Below are 22,902 nucleotides of genomic sequence, written 5' to 3'. Positions count from 1 at the left end.
AAGAAAAGGAAAAATACATCAGTACACTTGATATCATCAATAAATATGAATTCTATTGATAGTTACATAATATTGCGGTTTCAATGGTTTAGGAATATACAGTAGAGGTAAGTGGTGGAAATCTAGAAATGTGGAACGTTTTCCAAGTTGAATACATTTTATATGAACTAAAAAGAATCTAAAGGAAAAATAGTTAAACTCAGAATGACATGTTTCGTCCAATCAAGTTGACATATTCGCGTTCATGAATTCACATCAAAAGTACGAATATCATGTCTGAAAATATGTACAGGGATAGGTTATTATACCAAATGCAGTTGTGGTAGCTGGGGAACGACGAAAGGACGGGGAACAGAAAGTCTAAGAAATGCTATTCCACGAATCTGTGCTCCAAAGTAGCAAATATTTTCTATTATGGTTTTTATTTTACATGGGATTTATAAACTGAAGATGTCCACTCGATTGAATGAAATATGTGTTTAATAACTATTTATTTCAGCTCTTATATAGGAAGGTTTCGATATTATAAATTGTATTTGATCGACTAAAGAGGGCGATAGAGCCGAGTGACATTATCACTAGCTTCTCGCCCAAGTGCCCGCGGTTCGAATCTCGGGGAAGACGTGGGATTTTTGAATTGAAAAAATCATGTCCCTGTGGTTGGAATTCCATGTACAGTAAAATCGGAGGTATGCAATTCGTGGCACAGTAGCTGATAGTAGGCCTTGGCCTGACAATCATAGTATCACCAGTCACATAGTCCGGCTCCATGGACAGATGATTAGCGGTCTTGCCTTTGATCCAGAAGGTTCCGGGTTCGATTCCCAGCCGGGTCGGGTATTTTAACCTTCACTGGTTAATTCCATTGGCTCGAGAACTGGATGTGTTTGCTGTTTTCAGCATTAGAATTCATCAAAGGTAGGGCCCGAGCCTCACAAACGCGCAGGTCGTTTATACGGCGTCATCTCGAAAGACCTGAACCAGGTCTCTTCCGAGGCCACACGCCATTATTATCAGCCACATAAAAGAATGAGTTTGCTTGTTTTAATCATGGGAGATTCTTTGAAAGTGACTCATATTCATTCCTGATATACCTGTGCCAGTCTTGGACTAAGTAAATATATCACAAACGCTATCTCACATTTTATAACAACATCAATTTATCAAAGAGATTCTACTTCTATAAATACGCGGGGTCAAGAATATTGCATGTCTCTAAGATAAATAAGTTCAACTACTTTGTGCGACTGAAGCATGAGGGATAAAATTTTAAGATATTATCATAAAGGAGATGTTGTAGTAGTAATGGAATGTGTATTGACTGAGTTATCTTTAGCAGAGCATTAAAAGACTGCTCAGAAATAGATTGTATATATTATGTCAGGTGGACTTTGCAATAACACAGCAGGTACGGGAATGCATTAGCTGATACACAACTGAGACTTAACTGAAAATCTCTTCGTATGATACTCTAAATCTAGTGCTCTTAGATGACAACGAACCCATAATTTATAGACATACAATGAAGTATAGTGCCGTTTCCAACCGGTGGAACTATTTATGAAGAGATGATGAAAGAGATAAATATTTCTTTGCAAAAGTTCCATCTCCAAAAAAATTAATTATATTATTTATGTTGGGACCCAGTACCAAAGAATCAACCTACCTTCTTTCATATTTTTTGACGTCATGTTTTGTGTTTGTCAGTACATGTTTATAATTAAGGAGCGTTAGTTCAAAAGGTGCTTAGGAAAGTTGTGGGAAAAACGCACGAAGCGTAAAATAAAAGGCACTTGGACCGTACCCATGGCCGGGTTTGGTACAAATTTTAAGGAATTACATCTTTCTACTCCGGATTGCTCACGGCAATCGATAATATTTAACTAAAGTAATGCACTTGGGCGAAATAATGATTTATATTTGGAAGAGGAATAGCATCTTTTGAACAGACACTCTCTCACTTCTCATCTTTTCTGATTGAGGTCCTGGTTTAAATGACTTACGGCAATCAATATAGTACACCCTACTTCAAGCTGTACGTCAGAAGAAAATTAACCTACATCTCTCAACCGTGTACAAGAATGAACCGAAATCCCCAGCCTGTTTCCATACATTCGACAGGGTCAGAAATATAATGAATGAAGCCCCCATCTAGCGGCGAGGATAGGAATCGTGCCGGCTCCCAAACCCTGTCGCACTCATCTGGAGCAATGCTTAATGTCTGTCAGAGTATACTGGAGAGTGTTTCTGCAATGAAAGATGACAGGTAAAACCGGAGTGCCCGGAGAAAGACCTGTCCCGGCTCCACTTTGTCCAGAATCTCACATGGAGTGACTGGGATTTGAACCACGGAACCCAGCGGTAAGAGGCCGGTGCGCTGCCGCCTGAGCCACGAAGGCTTCTGAATAATAATAATAATAATAATAATAATAATAATAATAATAATAATAATAATAATAATAATAATAATAATAATAATACATGCTTAACTTCCCTTCATCTGCTTCATCGAAATCCTTGAATAGTTTCATCGAAAAGGAGCAACTGATTGGGCCAGGGTTCGATCCTCCGAGTGCCCAATTTTTATACGCAACCAGTTTTACTTGTAGCATCGTTAATGATATGTATGAAGAAGTCAATCAGTCGGCAATAGATCTTCATTAGACACCGGCACTGTTCTGCTCAGTTGTTTCCTTGCCTTGACCTAGATCGTTGGTAATGTAGTAGGAAGTTCAGCTCGGGGAGTCGAGGAAGGATCGAACGCGTTATGTCTCTGTAGGGTGCCGCAGCTTGAAGAGGAGCATGTTGAGAGGTAGACAGCCTTCGGGAGATCAGCAGGCTCTATCCAGTTTATTTTCATAGCTTCCTGACCTTGCAGGGTCCGGAACAAGTGGATCCATTCAAAGAACTTCATTTCATTTCATGCCGTGTTGTTAATGGTGGAACTGATTATACATTCCTTCACATTAATAGTTATTTTTCGGTTAAGTAAGTCATCACTTATAAAATATTTATATGTTTGAAATAAAACAGAAGTGTTCAGGAAACGTTAACGTGCCAGCAGTCAAATTGTTAAGAGACAAGGTGATCCCTAAAAGAACATACCATGATCATAGCGATGGGTCCTCTAGTCTTACGTAGGATGCAAACCGCTGGGACGTGACCTCTCATTTAAAAAATACCGCACGCATTACTGGGAATTCGAACTGCCTTGGTAAGAAACCAGTGCTACTTGGTTATCACGTTCTGGGGTGTTGCCCTGTTCCCATATAAATGTGGGAAGATGGTGTTAAAATAGTAAGGTGAGGTAAGGGTGTATTATGCTCGAAGGCAGGTCCGAACCTCCGCGGAGGTGTGCCTGAGCCGGAGTTTACGTACGGTAGGGTGGCCAGTTCCTTTCCGCTACTCCATTCCCTTACGCCCACCAACAGCGCGTGGCAACCCATCCATATCTCGACCATGCCAAATGTTGCTTAACTTCTGAGATCTCACGGGATCCGGTGTTTCAATACGGCTACGGCCGTTGGGTGTTAAAATAAACCCCACGTAATCTGGTTGTCATCAAGGTACATTGATACATTTGCAATGAAAGGGGTAACTTTGTTTTCAGGCTAAGAATGTTTTTGGAAACTCAGTACAAATACGTCTGTTCTGAAAGTAGATTATGAACGATGTGGGTAGCGTATGGAGGATATTTTGCCAACTATCTGCCCCAGTTTTATTCTGCGTTATTCATGTCCGCCGACTCACCCAGGTACACCTCGGTACGTTAACCACCTTGACAGCGACAGCATGCCAAGCATTTCAGACGGAATTTAGCACTGAGTGACAAGCGTAGCACGTGTACCATTTCTGTAGCTAACTTCTTCAGGGATCAAGAAAGGGAAATTAATGACTGAATGTGAGAAGATTTAAACGGAAGTAGTATTTAAGGCAATGTTTCATGAAATTCTAAATACACTGCTATTCAGCCTGGAAATATATGGGCACATGGGACCTTGGGACATCATACAGGAGTTAATTAAATATACAAAGAAAAAAGACGCCCGTTATGCAGATGCTAGGCCACTAAAGCAACAATCATCAACACTCACAGAAGGCAGGAAATATTTTTATACTTCAATTTAGCGTATGACTCAGACACAAACTGCTGTTTAGGATGTAATCATACATATGTAGCATGAGGAACCACTCTGTGCTTCAGTCTTCTTAACTATCTGATAGGGCTCTAGTAATTTAACTGAAAAAAAATGAAATGGCGTATGGTTTTTAGTGCCGGGAGTGCCCGAGGATAAGTTCCGCTCGCCAGGTGCAGGTCTTTTTATTTGACCCCCGTAGGCGACCTGCGCGTCATGATGAGGATGAAATTATGATGAAGCCGACACAAACCCAGCCCCGTGCCAGCGAAATTAACCATTGATGGTTAAAATTCCCGACCCTGCCAGGAATCGAACCCGGGACTCTTGTGACCAAAGACCAGCACGCTAACCATTTAGCTATGGAGCCGGACAATTTAACTGATATTACAAGTCATAAAATAGGCAACTTTCAGCACCTTTCCATTCTGTTTTGTCATGATATGTTCTGTCTTTAACTGATACATTGAATGGAACTCGTAGGACTAAGATGTTCCTAAATCTGCGGATAAAACACAGGTAACAACTTCAGGACTATACATATTACTGTAGATTTACATTAACAGCAGAGAGGAACCTAAAAATGCACAAACCATTTGATGATGATGACCACTGCTTTTTAAAGTGACCAAACATGCTTGTCTTCTGCCTTTTGTAATAATAGTTACAACCCTTTTACACCACTATTAGGGTAACTGCGTGATACAAGGGTGCTAACATCTTCGATATATTTATAATGAACTACCATAAGATTATGATGACCCATTGCCGCCATATATTTCACCTCTTGGTGATATTATGATGGAATTTCATTTGTTTCTTTGTTTCACTAAATACCGAGAGACCCAGACAGTAGTAACCAGGCCAGCTATTTATTTTGCGTTCTGCCCTATTTTGATACGCATACTAGTGTGTGTTTGTGTATTTTATTTGTTTGAAAATAAAAGAAGATTTAATCAAAGGTTCTTATTAGGATATCTGATCAGCAGCTATTTGGAATAATGCTGGTCAGACGAGAGTAAAACCGTATCAGGGTGGAAGCCAAAATTTATCACAGCACATAATATAAACTTTCATCTATATAGATATTATTTACTTTTACAGCAATGTGTGTTAAAATAAGTAGATTTTACGAAGAATTATTCCAATAATCTTATTATTAAAATGGTAAGAACTCATGTTTCCACAAAGCTTTAAAGGGAACAGAACAATAATAGCTGTCATCGTTTATAACATAAAACTTCTGTCGCTAATCGTGATAATGTTTAGTCCTCCATATGTGCACGACTAATCAACACAAATCTAATATCAAAATACGTCCCTCATATTATCTGTATCTGTACTGCAAACTCTATCCTCTCGCACTTCTAGCGGGGCATCCCTGTTCTGATAAAGAAAACAAGTGATAACTGGTATCTGTCGTAGTCCCACACATACCGACGACAACCTGCCGTAACCGTCTCCGACAGGTTATGATAGACTAATGTGTGAAAATACTGCTACAACACGTAATGATCTCTGGTACACTTCCTGACACGAAGTCTGAAGAATCAGCAATTTGCTCGGTCTATGGTCATTCATATCCATTCCGCCTTTCAGCGTTCAGTCAGTAAGCCTCTGCGAATGAATTATGCGCCTCCGCAACCTTCAGCTAGCTCTGTGATATCTTGTAGATTTACGCTTTTTACCCTGAAATCATTGAAGACTGCCTCTAATCATCGTCTCCTAGGCTTACTTCTGATCCTCATACCCTCATTATTCGAGTTCATTTCCTCCATAGGTATACCATCGTCTTCCATTTATTTAATTTTTAATTTACTATTCATCTCTTCATAATGGACACCTTTCCGTCATTTTTTTACTCCTTCTTCTTTCCCTTCTCCTTATATTTGTATAGCATCACGTGAATGTTAAATAAAAAATCTGTGTTTGTCACAGGTGCGGTTTATACCTTCTACTTATCTTTTCTAAGCATTTCTCAATTACTTTAAGTTAGATGTGGATTAAGCCTAGGTTTTGCGGCCGGAGACCCTTCCTATCCCAACCCTATGCCGAGGGTTGTATTGACTATTGCTTGCTTGTGTGATGGTTAGTGATGTGATGTAAATGAAGATGTGTATTATGAACAAACATACACCCACTTGTGTCAGCTCGTGACTATAGAAATATAGAAATATAGAAATTTTGCTTTTTGGAAAGAACTACAGCTCATCATGTCTATTAAGTTTAGAACATACTTTATTTTAAACTCCGTACAGACAAGAATTACAAGAGCGGTGGTAATAGGAAACATTCTTCGAGCAGAGATCAGTGTTGTATCGTTCTCACAGCAACTTCTTATGTGAGATGCCTTTACTAAATTGAATACAGTGGCTCGGAGCCACCATGTCGTGGTACGTACGTCAGCTGACGTTCTTATGACGACTGGAGTTTCCTGACCTTCCCTCCAGAACAAACTAAGCCATTGAGAATAATCTGGAGATCTTGTTCGCAGTGAACTAATTTCACGGCTTGACCGGCGATGCTAGTGCAGTCAGTCCCAAGTCCAAGCTTAGTTACCACCTACAAGACGGCGCCGTGTCAGCTTGCTATTTCTGGAGGCGTTCATGCCGCAGTGACTCAAAAGAGCAATGCTTTTGCTGCTACATCATCACATTGCCTTCGGTCTTTTTGTTCGGAGTGTCAGCGTGGTCTTATGCATTTACCACCGTTACAATAATCCTACCAAATACGTTAGATACAAGCCTAAAGAGAGTTTAGTTCATTTATACGTAACTGAAGTACTTTCTGAAGTTCTCGATAGGCCTGTAAATTCGGGGTGTATTGAACTATGAGAGCTTCTATTGTTTGCGAAATAAAGTTGCTTGCACAGCGCTTTTAAAGGCCATGAAGGCCCTTGGAGGAGTGGAAAATAAAGGCTTCCACCATTGTTAACCTCGGCACGTGATGGGGTAGGGTGGTTAGCTCTACGCCTGACCGCCTTTGCCCCCAGGCATTAACCTGGTACTCATTTTTTGTGTAGGCTGAGTGAACCTCAGGGCCATATGCACCTCCGGAAGTGGAAATCTCGTTTCTTACGACTTCCTGACGGGGATTCGAACCCACGTCCTTCCTGGTGAACCGAGCACGCCTTTACTGCCTCGGCCAGGCAGTCCCTCCTTTTAACGGAGAAAAGGAAAATAATTTTCAGATCTCATTCTATGGAATTCTAATATATTAAAATTAATATGTTTTCTAAAAGCAGCTTGCACTTCTGGAATGCCAAATAATGGAGTGCGGTTCATTGTACTCACCGGACTTCCCCACGTTGATCTTGCCAAGCACCGCAATACGCACGCGCGGTATGTTGGTATTCTTCTCCTCGGTCTTCATGATGTACGACCACACCAAACTGAAATAATCTGAAACACAAGAACAGACAAATTACGTGTAGAGATTACAGACCACAGACGTTTATACTATGGGATTAATTATGGACCTGTATTCCGTATCTCATGTCGGAAGCAAGGGAAGAATGGTATTCCTGTAAATGCTCGTCAACACATCCCTAAACTGGCTCACAGCTTATCTGTCTACAGTAGGGACCTCGGGGAGGAGCTGAGTCTGGCGCAGTATCAACTTACTTTGCCAGACTTCTTTCCTATCAGACCTCCCTTGGTCAAGTATTGTCCTCTCCACATCCCAGTACTACCCGTTTTCCAATTCCTAGCGAGTCCTTCTGTTTCCAACTATTTCTACTTCTTCCCTTTCTGCGGACGATGCCTTTGTTTTTCGAAGGATCAGAAATGTTCACTTCTATGGTTAACATTAAGACGATGTGATAATCCTGTAGTTTTGCAGAAAACAACAACAATTATAGCCCACGACTTCCAGTTCTAATTGCAGATTCCTTTCTGAGTAATAATAGCTTTTTCAGAGGCAAGACAGCGAGGTCATCAGCCAATGTTTGTTTCTAGGAACATGAATTATGATGGTTTTAAGAAGCGATAATATCTGAAAAGAGCTTGTAAAATGTGCATACACCAAAAAACGAAGTGTTTCCTATTTATTTAATTTAAATAAACGTATGTCGATGTACTAATCAAAATAACAACTTTATTTTGCTTCACACTGCTATTTACTTGTATTATTATTCAATTTTGTAAAAATTGGAAGAGAAAAAGGAAAGTTAGTTAGAAACGTAAAATGAAATATGTTCTCTCACAAGCTCAATGATTTAGAACTTGACTGGAAAGTGGAGAGATGTATACTTTTGACAAGTTATAGCCTTATAATATTTTGTATAATTCCTGATGTGTTTACAGTATCCTTATTTCAAGAGAGAATGTGCGCGAGCCCTGTGATTTAATGGTAGTGTGTATTCTGAGATCTCGGCTTCGATTCCTGCCACGTCCAAGGATTTTGATCCTGGAGTGAGAGCTGGAAAGTGAGTCATTCAGCCTCTTGATTCCAGCCGGATATTATTGACAGTAGAATCGATCAACAAAATGCACTAGGTCGTTACGCTGACACAGTAATTACAGTATATGAACATTTTCCTGGCTGGGCAGCAATCCTCTTTGCATGATGAATGGGTTGCATATGCCACAATGCCAGAAGATTCTCGATAGGCTACTTTGTGTATACATCAAGACGCAGGTCCTCAGAATAACACTGTACTCATTTTGTTTTTGTGAATAATGTTTCTTCAGCGCTAAACCTGCAATTGCTTGTAGTTATTACTTGTTGACTAACAATTGACTTATTCACTCACCTTTGTTCATTCATCAGGTCAACGAGCCTAATGTTCCTTTCCTGTTTAGCTTCGTAGCGAGATTGCTATCAAAACGTCTATGGAACTGGTATGTCTCAACTGAACTCTATCTAGCGACTTGCAACGATGTCAATTAATGTTTCGGAGAAAAATCTATTTAAATCAATGACTGTTATGTCGAACTGTATTGGATGTTTGATAGGAGTTATTTCCTTACACCTTCGCATCGCCATTCCTCTTTGAGTACCGTTAGCAGTTGAGGGAAGCTTTCCGTTGTGGGATAATGTCAAACACAGACCGGCGCCGTAAAGCTGGAAAGAGTACGCCATCGGTTTACGTACATTTGTAAACAACACGAGTTCTGCACGTAGGCCAGGCGTGTTTCTTTCCTCAATCTCTTCGCTTTAGGGAGCTGTGGATCATGTTCGATCATAAACACACCTCAAGGAAGAAAAGTAAACTGTTCATCTTTACTCGGTGACACGTGGCACCACTTGTGCTGTTGTTGTTGTTATTGTTGTTGCCTCTAATGGACTTTGAGACGTCGTGATCAACAGTCCGCCTTACCTAGTATGTTGGTGTTTGATGAGTGGTGTTGATTATTGTTTCACAAGGGAGTAAAACTGTCCAAATACTAATCAAAGAAAAAATATTGAAAAAGTTCGATCCATCGAAGAATTAAGCTATTAGCCAAAGAAATGGAAGGGTGTGAAAATTAGGCTAGTAAAATCGCTTGCGTCGGAAGAGGAAAAGAGTATGCCAAGATAAGTCTGATAGGAAGTTTAAAGGTGAGGTGCCTTGCGCACGTAAGTAGAAGCAATAACACACTCGGAAAGGAGACCCGTGATCGCCAACCTACGCTGCCAAACTGAAAGCCCTGGAAGATTTCCCCTTATAGCAGCCTGTACCGGCGGACAGAAAGTGCCTTATATGTATTTTTCAACATTTTGTTTGTACTGTGTTTACCCATTATAGTATATCTACGATGGTATATGTGCTGGTGTGTCTTTTTTATTATTTGGGGATTAAATTAGGAAAGAAAGCTGGGATCAAGTAAGGAAGCTTACTTAAATGTTGATATCGTGATCATAGCCAAGGACCTGTAGTTTTATGTGGAATCCGAACCACAGGTAATATGACTTTAATTTCACAATTCCCGCATGCACTGGCTAAGATTCGAACGGCGGCAACCTTGGTGAGAATTCAGCGACAAAGTTACTCGGCTATCACTCGCGCCCCCTAAAAATTAGTTCAAACTCAGCAGTACGTCGCCGATTAATTTTCTGGTTTGTCTGCTATCTGGTGAAATAAAACAAAACGTTGAAATTGACTGGCTGAGAATCCAAATGACGTCACATCAAAGATATACCTGCATAGGGTAGCTGAATCCGTATGATTATTGATTATTGATTATAATCGAGCGAGTTTCCTGCGCGATATTGGTAAGGTTGCTGTAAACATGCATTCAGGAGATGATAGGTTCGAACCCTGCCATTGGTAAGGTAAGGGTGTATTCTGCCTGAAGGCAGGTCCGAACCTCCACAGAGGTGTGCCTGAGCCGGAGTTTACGTGCGGTAGGGTGGCCAGTTCCTTTCCGCTCCTCCATTCCCTTACCGCCTCCCCCCCACCAACAGCGCGTGGACACCCATCCAAATATTGACCACGCCCAATGTTGCTTAACTTCGGAGATCTCACTGGATCCGGTGTTTCAACACGGCTACGGCCATTGGCCCCTGCCATTGAAAGTCCTGAAAATGGTTTTTGGTTGTTTCCCATTCTCACACCAGGCAAATACTGAGGCTTTATCTACCCAGTATTTGCCCTCTTCCATCCCATCGTCACTGCAAATCTGAAGAGTTAGTAGAAGGTATAACCACTAGCAAAAATAGTTATGATTTACTAATAGAATGCGGTGTTTGATGAACATTTGGTTTGTCAGGTCTAATATCAGTAGAATTTATTTTTAAGTGGTGTACAGGCCGCCATTAGCTTAAAAGGCAGCAATTAGTGACACGCGATTGTAATGCGGAAGGAATTCAATCCGACATGACATTGTTTATGAACTGCTGAGGCTCATAAGCACGAGCAGCAAGTGAAGTGACCTCGCGTATTGTTTTGGTGTTTAAGCTATCTGCTATGTTAGTTGCAAGCCATACTACTGTACTCTCTTTCCTGATAATATTTTGATTATGACTTAATGGTTACGTGTTCTGTAAAGTAGGAGCTACATTGAGAATAAACTGGCTATGTGACTCATTTAGAACAAGGCTACCCTGTTCTCTTCCGGATTGAAACTGTCTTACGGATCCACCCACAGGATCTCCCTCTGTATCATGAAGTTTTAATTGCGAGCTAAAAGAGCAGGGTAATAGATGTTAAACATACCACAGTATAAAATACATTATCACATCTCCTGTGGAAATGTGCTGAACACGCGATGGAGAGGCAATTTCCGTGGTCAGTGTGGTGTCAATGAGGCGTTCACGTCGGGTAATTAACAGTTGCTATGTAGCCGAGGTTAGGCTAAGTTACTAGGGAGATACCAGAATACGTAATACTGTAACAGAGGAGATCGCCTGGCAACTATACATTATAAATACATAACAATATATAGCCTTTGATTACGTCCTTCCTTATCTCACTTGTTAAGACTGTCAACAAATGTAGGCTAATTCTGCGCAGATTTTACTCAGTGAATCAATGGTAGAGTCTAATGTTAAAAACTTCATATTTGGTCCGTATTGAAATGAGATTAACACACAACAGAAGATAGTATAAATGATCCACCTTATATCAATACAAATTATGTTGTTAATACAAAATCACAACATTTTTATTAGGGACCGGTTTCGATGTCTTTGGACATCATCCTCAGCCATAACAGGTTAAATGAACAAAGATATATATCTTACAATACAGAATATAAACCATTAATATTTTATTTTATATTATTTTATATTATCTCATTATTAATGTTTTATATTCTGTATTGTTCATCTAACCTGTTATGGCTGAGGATGATGTCCAAAGACATCGAAACCGGTCCCTAATAAAATGTTGTGATTTTGTATTAACAACATAATTTGTATTGATATAAGGTGTATCATTTATACTCTCTTCTGTTGTGTGTCAGTGGTAGAGTGCCTGAATCGTGATCCCACATTCGCAGGTTCAATCCCAGATGAGGTAGTTTATGTAAGGTAAGGGTGTATTCTGCCCGAAAGCAGGTCCGAACCTCCGCAGAGGTGTGCCTGAGCCGGTGTTTACGTACGGTAGGGTGGCCAGTTCCTTTCCGCTCCTCCATTCCCTTATCCCCCCACCAACAGCGCGTGGCAACACATCCAAATCTTGACCACGCCCAATGTTGGCAGCAATTATTTAAGAGGTGGTATTATGGTGTGAGACCTGTGATGTTGTGTGCAATTTAAAGCTTGCTGTGATGAACTTCAGACTTTTCCAACGATTGCCAACGTCAAATTGAAACACAAGAGAAATGTAGGTCTAGAGAGCCTTTGATGGACATAAAGTTCGTACAGGCAACTGATGCAGCCTAAGAACCTAAAAAGATTGAATCATTCCCTTCTTTATTTGTTTTGAATTTTTGTTAACTATGATGTCAGCAAATCAAAGCCTACTTTGTGAAAGCCACGATGGACCATCGAGGAATGGAAGGTTTGGTGAGATAAAATATTAGCTCTATTCTCCGCCGTCTTTGCCCGCCGAGGAATTAACCTGTTGTAGGTTGAGTAAACTTCTCCAGAAGTCGAAATCTCGTTTCTAAGTACTTCGAGTTCTTGAGGTAGGTTCATATTAATTGATTTTCTCATACCATTGAAATCTTAAGGCAGGGAGTGAATCAAAACCGATATCATCCTCATCAATTATTCCAAAAAGAAGAGAAAAGTGACGGTCATGACCTAATTATACAGATGTTCTTCTGGGGACAAGACGTGCTCTTGTTTTAACCAATCAATACAATTTCCCTGTGTCTTTCTGTTCACCGTGTGTACCTACTGTGCCACATCTTCTGTTTCTCTTCCTCGTTAATGGTGTAGAGGATTTTCGCACACATATACACATGCAATGGCACAAGGGTGGCTTTGAGCTTGGTCTTTATTGGAATGCGGAAGTATCAGCTCCCTAAACATAGAGGCTCGCTGGCTAGAGAAGACCTATAATTACTACTGGACAAAGCAGACGAACTCTGGCCTTTTGACCTGCTTCTCAAGCACTTGGATATCATGTATGGGCGTGTCTGATGTGAACTAGGAGCTGTTACCTGTTGACACTTGGGAGGTATGAGATTGCTCTACAGACTGTCCAGTGGTAGGTGTGTATTATCATACCTTATTGTCATCCAGGATCGTTATAGGCTTAGTATAATGTAATCCATCAACCTGTTATAGAGCTGTGTTGGATTGTCAGGTAGAGGGAAGAATGATCAGACCTTTTAAAGTGTATTTAGGTTTATACGTACGTATTCAAAACAACTCTAGTAAACATGTTATTGATTTTGTTTTCCATTAACAACGTTTACGGCTTCGGAGTCACCGAGGTGCTGAAATTTTGACCGGTTGGAGTTCTTTTACATGCCAGTAAATCTACCGAAACGAAGCTGGAGTACAGTATATGTGCACATTCAAATACTGCAGGATTGAGCTGGTATCAAACCCGTCAACTTGGGCTTAGAAGGCCAGAACTTATACCATTTGAGATACTCAGCATGGGAAGAAAACAATTGCACTTCTACCATTAGGTCTGCATCATCGATTATATTGGAGATCATAGAAATATTACTGGTTATCTGTCACATATACTAATGTGTTAGCCAACCTCAATCTGCAATTTATTGACCTTACGTTCCCGGGAAAACGGGGTTAGTGGTATTTACATTCGACTCCTCCATGCCGTAGGATTCCAGAACGATAAAGATTTAAAGTTAAAATCAGAACCCTATTCGTGCTGGCCACGAAGGCCTTTGGAGGAGTGGAAGGTGAAGGCTTCTACTATCCGTAATCTCGAGTCTAGCAATGACTGGAATGAGTGGTCACCTTTATGCCGGACCGCACGTTCCAGGAACTAAAGTATCGATTTGTAGGTTGAATGAACCCTGCAGTTAAGTGTTTCTCCAGCAGTGGAGAATGGAGGGTTTCGAACCGATGTCCTTCCGAGTGAAAGCAACATTGCCTTTTGCCACCTTGGTTAGGCATCCCTCTTACAAGCTCCTGCGGAAAAATATTCAGACACCCTGGCGCCTTTTACAACCTGTATTTATTGGTGAAACATTAAATAACAACCTTCTACCAGAAGTTACTATAGAGTCTATGAACCTTATTCAGGAATAATTTACTAATCTACGTAACGATCCTCCTTTTAACTATGTACACAATATCAATAAATCATTAAGCTCTTTTATTCTTGTATGTTCTTTAAAGTTTAATACACCGAGCTCGCTATCTGCAGTCGCTGAAGTGAGGCCAGTATCCAGTATTCGGGAGATAGTGAGTTCGAATCTCACTGTCGGCAGACCTGATGATGGTTTTCCGTGGTTTCCCATTTTCACACCAAGCAAATGCTGAGGCTGTACCTTAATTAAGACCACGGTGGCTTCCTTCCCACTCCTATCCCTTTCCTGTCCCATCGTCGCCATAAGACCTATCTGTGTCGGTGTGATGTAAAGCAACTCGCAAAAAATGAAGTTTAATATACAGACAATCCTAACATTTTCCGAAGTGATCTAAGAAAAAGTATTTATAAATATCCCTAAATAGGCTATCATACAAGAAAGAGTACATGTAGTAGTTGAACTTCTTAATAGTGGACTGGGGTGAATGGTACATGGAGCTGTAAAATTTATGAGGCGTTGTTTTACGGTGTTCGGCAGTTTAAAGACGAAACAAAGACTGGCCTTCAAGATCAGTGGTGGAAAGAAGTGAATATTATTAGTCTGCACATCGAGTCAAGGTTTAATAAGTAGGCCTACTTCTAATATTGTGTATGGCGTAATTAAATGTTAGTGTCTACCTCAATTTTTTCATTAGCATCGTTAGCCATGTTCACACCGAAGCAATATTCTTCATTGACTTGTCGTATTGGGTAGCTGAACATCGTTCTGTCTAGTGACCATGAATGGCGCCGTTGGGAGGACCACATGTGGTATGGCCAGTATATCTTTCTTATGTTTAGGAATTGACGACGCTGAAGTTGCGACACCCCCACCCTGCATTGCGGCGCCAACTGGTCGCCGGGCTGCGACATCAGAATTCAAAAACAACTGCCATGATTAACTGATCCAATTAATAAAATATTTATACTTCGCAAAATTATTGCCGCACACTACATTCAGGAGCTTATGAGCCCCTTATATAATGTATGTGTCATAGAGAGAAATGAGAGAGGAAAATTACACCTGCATTGCTTAAAGATGAAATATGATGTAATCAATTCCCCTTTTATTATATATAATATATATTGTATATATACAATATAATATACACAACTGCACACTCATCACGTCTCTGGAATTCCCAAAGCGATGAAATGAAATGGCGTATGACTTTTAGTGCCGGGAGTGTCCAAGGACGAGTTCGGTTCGTCAGATGCAGGCCCTTTGAATTGACGCCCACAGCTGACCTGCGCGTCGTGATGAGGATGAAATGATGATGAAGACGACACATACACCCAGCCCCCGTGCCAGAGGAATTAACAAATTATAGTTAAAATTCCCGACCCTGCCGGGAATCGAACCCAGGGCCCCTGAGACCCAAGGCCAGCACGCTACCCATGGAGACGGACTGTAAAGCAATGAGAGGGGGGAGAGATGGCAAAAATCATCATCTAAGGGGTGAAAATAAGAAATAAAAGCACGAAAAATTGGCAAAGTTTCGTGGCGATATGTTGCAGGCTGTTCTGAACAGGTGAATTGCGTGTCGTGATGAATGATGAAATGATGATGAAGACGACACACAAAACCAGCCCCTGTGCCAGCGGAATTAACAAATTATGGTTAAAATTCCCGACCCTGCCAGGAATCGAACCAAGGACCCCTGTCATCTAAGGCTAGTACGCTAGCCATGGATCCGGGGGGAGAATAGATGGCAAGTAACATCACCTAAAGGGTGAAAATAAGAAGTGAAAACACTAAAAATTGGCTATGTTTCGTGGCGATACGTTGTAGGTTGTTCTTATAGTTAATTTTTATGCCGCTTGATAGCGTGTGTTGGCAGCAGGTTACCATAAAAGTAAGTTTTTTTTTTTTCCGTTAGGGAACGAAATACGCCAGCTCTGCGGTGTAGGGGTAGCGTGCCTGTCTCTTACCCGGAGGCACCGGATTTGATTCCGGGCCATGTATGGGGTGTTTACCTGCATCTGAGGGCTGGTTGGAGGTCCTCTCAGCCTACGTGTTAAGTTTACTAGGTGATGCGTGATCAGCAAGACGAATTCTCTCAGCAGTCATTATTGGCTTCCTAGACCGGTGTCGCTACCTCACCGCCAGATAACTCTTCAGCTGTTCTCATGTAGGCTGAGTGGACAACGAACTAGCCCTCAGACCCAGGAATATGTAAAACTACTTACTCATTACATCTCAGGAACCATAAAACGATGAGAATGGAGAAGGGGACAAGTAGGTGGCAGGTACCATCCCCTAAGGGGTAAAAATAATAAGTTCAAGCACGAAAAAGGATCGGAAATCGAACCCGGTAAGCCAAGGCTCATCAAAGCTGTAGAATCATGGGGTTACGAGATTAATTTCTTATATACTGTACAAAAGAGGAACATCTACCCCTTTGCCAAGAACTGGTCACTCCGCTGGAGTATATTTAATCTGAATATAAGAATTCAGATCTAGAAGGACAAGCATATGAATGAGCCATAACATACAAAGAGGGAGTATCTGGAATGGGTGTGGAGTTGTTGGAATATGTTCTAATTACCAGATGGCTCATTATACGTATCACGGTAAGCGAGCGTGACCCGAGAGTAGATCAATTAACAGATCCATTCATATAATGTACACCATATACTAAGAATATAATCATACACAATACTTAATTGACGGAAGTAGCTTAAATTGTTTTCATTATTATCACCATTTCCCCGCATTCAGATGCTAACTAAAGGCAGGTATATTTACACAACTATGTCATTACAATATCAAGATAAAGTTGGAATTCAAGAGGACAAATTGGGGAAAATATCCATGTATAGGACGACGAGTAAGGGACTGGAATAAATCAAATAATTAAATTACTAAGGTTAATGTTCGACAAGTTCGTTGAAAACGTTAATGTTCGACAAGTTCGTTGAAAACATTTGAGAAAAAGCTAGGTAAACAACTGATAGGGAATCTGTCATCTGGGTGGAAGTCCTAAATGCAGATCACTGACTGATTGATTGATTGATTGATTGGTAGATCTTACTTCAATCATCTACTTAACTAATATATTAAAATATCACAGTTCATTATTCTCTAACCTATTCATTTTAATTCTTTCCTTACATCTTCCCGACTGTATTTCGCCCTGTCTTCGGTAGCATTCGTGATAGAAATTTTCCTTTTCCTCTCGCTCATATCAGAATTGAGTTATTTGTCAATGACTATGTCTCAGTCTCCTGTGTCTCCAGGGCTTCGTAATATGTAATCTGCATTGTTTCCATGGTGTCCATGTCACTTATAACAGACTTCGTTTATTGTGATAGACACCGGGCAAGTTAGGGGCGCGTGGCTGTGAGCCTGCATCCGGGATATCTTGGGTTCGAACCCTACTGTCAGCAGCCCTGAAGATCGTTTTCCGTTATTTCGCATTTTCACATCAGGAAATGCTGGGGTTTTACCTTAATTAAGGCCACGGCCGCTTCCTTCCCACTCCTTTCCTCTCTCTTCGTCGCTATGAGACCTATCTGTTCGGTGCGACGTAAAGCCAATTGTTAAAAAAACTTATTGTGATAGAAAATACGGCCAAAATGTACTCAACTTCCGATGTTCTTATAAAAAAAAAGGAATAATGTCGACGCAGAAAATAAAGAGTATATACTACTTCTGAATATGTCTGGAATTTAAAGAACTTATTCGAAATAAACTTCCATCGTATTAAGACGTTTTCAGTACAGCACATACCAAAAGGTGTTAAGTACAGAACAAAAAATGTCTAACCGTACACCGGTAGGATCCGAACTCACAACCTCCTGATTTCGCGTCGGATGCTATTCCCAGATGACCAATGATGACCTAGTCGCCCTTTTGATAGAGCTACGGGTCTGGCAGTATTGCCAGCACAAATGTAGAGTGCACGCATGTCGCTCATTGTGAGCCAGTTCAATGAATATTTAATTTTTGTATGTACTACATGTGATTTACACTTCCGGAGGTGTACATGGACCTGAGGTTCACTCAGCCTACACCAAAAATGAGTACCAGGTTAATTTCTGGGTGTAAAGGCGGCCGGGCATACAGCTTAGCACCCTACCCCATTAAGTGCCGAGGTTACGGACAGCGGAAGCCTTTACATTCCACCCCACCAAGGGCCTTCATGGTCTGTGTGGAGATGACTGACTATATGTACTGAAAACGGCCTAATATAATGGCAGTTTATTTAGAGTATAATGGAGTCATGCAAATTAATTATTCATTAAATAAGTTTCATGTTCTAAGAAGAGTTTTAAATTGTTGTTTTGGCCCTGAAACTGTATAGTTATTATTATTATTATTATTATTATTATTATTATTATTATCGCCATGGTATCTTTGTATATGTACGTTTTATATATATAGGTATATATATCTATGTACTGTATGAATGCACCGTATGTGTGTATGTACATATGTACCGCATGTATGTATGTATGTATGTATGTATGTATGTATGTATGTATGTATGTATGTATGTATGTATGTATGTATGTATGTGAGTTGAGATCTCAGTCCGAAGGGTAGTCGGTTCCACTTTATCTCCACCATCATCTGACATAGAAAGGCCCGTCGCCACTTCAGAGGCATACTAGGAAAAGGAGAAGTTATGTAGTTTCCTGTTGCTTTCTTCACTCAGCCAGAAGGTGCTATTAATTGTATCAGTCTGCCAAGCCGACTGAAATCAAGAGACTAATCGACCCTACAAGCCACACCTATTACATCATTCGTCACAGAGACAGGCTGCATAGGTAATGATGTTACAACCGTCGCTCATATTCCAGTGCCTTCCAGTTCATCATGGCCAAAGACAGGATGATGAACTCAACATATTATTTCCTACTCGCTGAGCCTGTGTTACCTGTCAGCTTGCATTCGGGAGATAGCGGGTTCGAATCCCACTGTCGGCAATCCTGAAGATCGTTTCCATGGTTTTCCATTTTCACACCAGGCAAATACTTGATTTGTATCCGTAAGTAAGGCCACGTACGCTTCCTTCCCACTCTTAGACCTTTCCTATCCCAACGTCACTATAATAATTATCTGTGTCGTTGTGACGTATAGCAAATTGTAAGTATTATTATTATTATTATTATTATTATTATTATTATTATTATTATTATTATTATTATTATTATTATTTACATGATGGTCGCTGCCGTTATCATTTAGATCAGTTGTAGTGTTCTTAAGGCAGAGTAGTTAAAGGAACAACAAATGAAACAATGCAGTCATTCTCTCTCATGCAGTTGCAAATACAATCATTGATGTACACATAGTTGTAAAATTACCTAAGAGCTGATCGGCTGTAGAGCGAAAATGAATTTCTTTGCGGCCACAATCAACTCTATTTGAGAGTAAATTCATCGTTCTTTCTGATGTGGTGCTTTTGCTGAACTTTGAATATTGATGAAGTGCTATTGTAAAAAAGGTTACTGAGAGTTCACCTCATATTTAAAAATACTGAATACATGATACAATGAAGACGGAACTGCACTGCTCTTCAACTATGAGAGGAATAATTTTCATTTAAGAGAGAATGACATTGTTTAGAAATTATAATTAAGTTGGCTAGTTCTGACGGGGAAAGTTTATCAGCTATTGATTATAGTCGCCATAAATTTATAAATTATAACTTGAGACGGAGAGAGTTTATGTATAGTACAGTATTTAGAACAAGAAATAATATGAAGATATCAGGTTAAAGTTACAGTTTAAAAAAATATTTAATCTTGTTTCAGTGAATGATTGTAAACTGGAGTCTGATCCAGCTGATTCCTAAATGTCGTCCTATTTTTCATTTTCATTGAAAAATCACGATCACTAATGTTTATCTCTTTGTAGCACCTGTATGGATGCGTTTAATAATTGAAATGTATGGCCCCTAGAGATGTAACATCTTATGCTAAATTTAGGATAATATCTAAGTAAACATATTTTGTGTATTAAAAACATCATATGACTACCATTGTCGTTATTAATAGAGTTTACATGCAACACAACACGTATACCATAATAACAAATTATCAAAATTCATTCACACAGGTAACCTTCTAATGACGAAGTTATTCCTAAAGTCTAAATGAAACACAAGTAACTGCAACACAAACAAAATAAGTAATTTTCAGTCTATAATAGAATGTCCAGCGCGACCGGTGCTATAAAATTACAAAGTCCTCAATCGGTGAAAATTTGCAAATTCGTTTAATTATTTTACCTAGGCAATTCACCACATAATACTTAAAAAGGACTAAATACAAAGTTTTCTGACATACGTGTTAATAATAATAATAATAATAATAATAATAATAATAATAATAATAATAATAATAATAATAATAATAAATTGTAAACAATTTGTATCAATGTCTTTAATTTGTACAATAAACAATTTGATCATTTTTGTTTTCCGTGTCATTATATTGTAAATAAAACGCAGTTACTCTGTGTTTGACGGTTTTTAAATATTAAGTCGTAAAGATTATTAGTAGTTAGACATGTAGTAGTAAAGCATATAGGAGAATATGAGTTAAATAATCTAATGCATTTGAAAGAACTTCGCATTTCAGTGGTATATATTACGAGAGTATAGTTTATCGCAGAACTTAATCTCAAGAGCTGAACACTGTAAAACTTAAATGTTTCTATTGTTGACAGACTGGGGAATTTATGTTCTGTTCGTTTGACACTTGCTAGCAATAATAACGTTAAAGAAAGGAACTTAAAATATATCAAATCTGAGAAATATTTCACGTAACAGATATTTTGTGAATTAACTTCTTATGCTAATAAATTAAAATATTATCATTTTTTGTGGATTGATATGCTTATTGCTTACGGAACACTCAATCCTGTGGGAAAAGTTCACTTTTAATAAATTTTGTTACATTCTACTAGTGTACACACACTAAGATACTTTTCCTTCCTATTTTCCAATCAAACATGAACTCAAGGGCAAAAACAGAATCGTGTACCACAAAATACTACATTCTATCAATGAATGAAAGACTACTCTCACTTTCACACATGTCTTGGATTTAATGAAGGTACAAACCAAATGAAAAATTATAATATACATTTCTTATTTTCCGTAGTTTCTGGTTTAAAGAATCGTCTATGGAAATATCGCACAAACATCAAACGCAATAAATAGACATTAATTGCATTTGTTACTGAATACATACATATTAACTTCCAACATTTCGTAAGGTAAATTCCACTAAAGTCGCAACATATAGCAATTTCATTTTTACTTTATTTAATATTTGACTTGTGTTTAAGTTATGTACTGATCGATTTTTTACTCTTGAATAGTAAACAGGTCCAATATACACGTTTCCATCCGTTGTGTTATGTTCATAATCACAAAGCTCAGGAATTATTTAAATGTAATTGTAACTTCGAAATTTGTGAAAGAAGAAGCTGATGAAGAGAATTTCAAGTCAATATTTATGAAACTTATAAGCGTCAAATTAATCCAGGTGTTTTCAATACCTTATTAGATAAGAAAGAATCTGTTGTTAATTCGGCAAAATATGTGCTTTGGTGATTATGTTATTAGTAAACAAAGGAGATTTGAATTCTTGTTTGGTTTGTGTCCTTCATTAAACCGATGTTATACTGTATTATAATTGAAGATATGACTCCTTACCTGCACAGAGAATAGACACGGTTATCCGGCTGAGTTAGCACTTGGAGGATGAGCGAAGTAGAGTTTATAAAAACTCTCGAAGCCTGTTGCTCTCTTGCCTCTGGCTACCACTGCACTGATGACTGGCTTGACACTCGCTTGCTCTTTATCACTTTTGGTCGCCATGGAGACGCGGCTCGGCGCAGGACGTCTCGACGCTATGGCACGTGGCGCCTCTCGTGGAACTTCGTTGAATGTAGCATTCCTTAGTCAGCCCCTGGTGGGTCTGTAGTTGGCATCACACGGGACTCTCCGCCGCAAAAGAACACTGTCTACATCAGATCACAACAACCGGCACTGGTTTCTTAACACATTTTGTGCTGTATTAGTGATGACGTTTTTTAGTAATGCTTATCTGGTTCTATTCCACTAGAATATTCTCTTCGCATGAAAATTAAGGGTTGGATTTCCTACTATTTTGAAGTCATGTACGCTTCCTGAAATACGTCATCGGTTGCAGTAAATATTGCTCATGCATTTTTCAAATATTTGTTTTTACTTCGCGAGCAAGAGTTAAATGCAGAGGTGAAAATTATACTTGTTATTTAACTTAATATTACGTTCAAATATATTTCTGCTTTTTATATCTGAACTTATATACAGCCAAATAAGTCCGTAAATGCTTGCGCAGTTTTTAATTTTTTGGTTACAAATTTTTAGAGGCATTTAGAAATCGATATTTATTGAAGAAAATTGTTTAAAATGCATTTGTTTTCCAAACAACTTGCTACAAATGATCATTATTTTACGCTTAATCTGAGAACGACTGATATATTCAGAAAAATGTATTATAATGATATTAAGTTATGGTTGAGCTACTCACGAATAATGTTTAGGCAGGAAAAGAAAGGAGAATTATATAAAGACACAATCGGTGCGCATAAACCTATGGTTTACGAATAATATGGTCATAACT

General features: G+C 39.3%; 1 protein-coding gene across 1 annotated transcript in view; it reads right to left on the bottom strand.

The window, feature by feature from the left end:
• Positions 1-22,056, bottom strand: part of LOC137501484 (ras-related and estrogen-regulated growth inhibitor-like protein) — a 50,751-nt gene extending 28,695 nt beyond the window's left edge. The window contains exons 1-2 of the mRNA XM_068228521.1: positions 21,948-22,056; positions 7,430-7,537 (exon numbers count right to left, since the gene is read on the bottom strand). Of these exons, the coding sequence (XP_068084622.1) occupies positions 7,430-7,508 (79 nt within the window). The 5' untranslated portion in view covers positions 7,509-7,537; positions 21,948-22,056. The remainder of the gene's footprint in view (positions 1-7,429; positions 7,538-21,947) is intronic.
• Positions 22,057-22,902: the final 846 nt, after the last annotated feature.

The sequence above is a fragment of the Anabrus simplex genome, chromosome 7 (assembly GCF_040414725.1).
Source record: "Anabrus simplex isolate iqAnaSimp1 chromosome 7, ASM4041472v1, whole genome shotgun sequence".
Classification (NCBI taxonomy): domain Eukaryota; kingdom Metazoa; phylum Arthropoda; class Insecta; order Orthoptera; family Tettigoniidae; genus Anabrus; species Anabrus simplex.
Note: the sequence above shows the minus strand (reverse complement) of the source record. Positions and strands in the feature narration are given on the sequence as shown.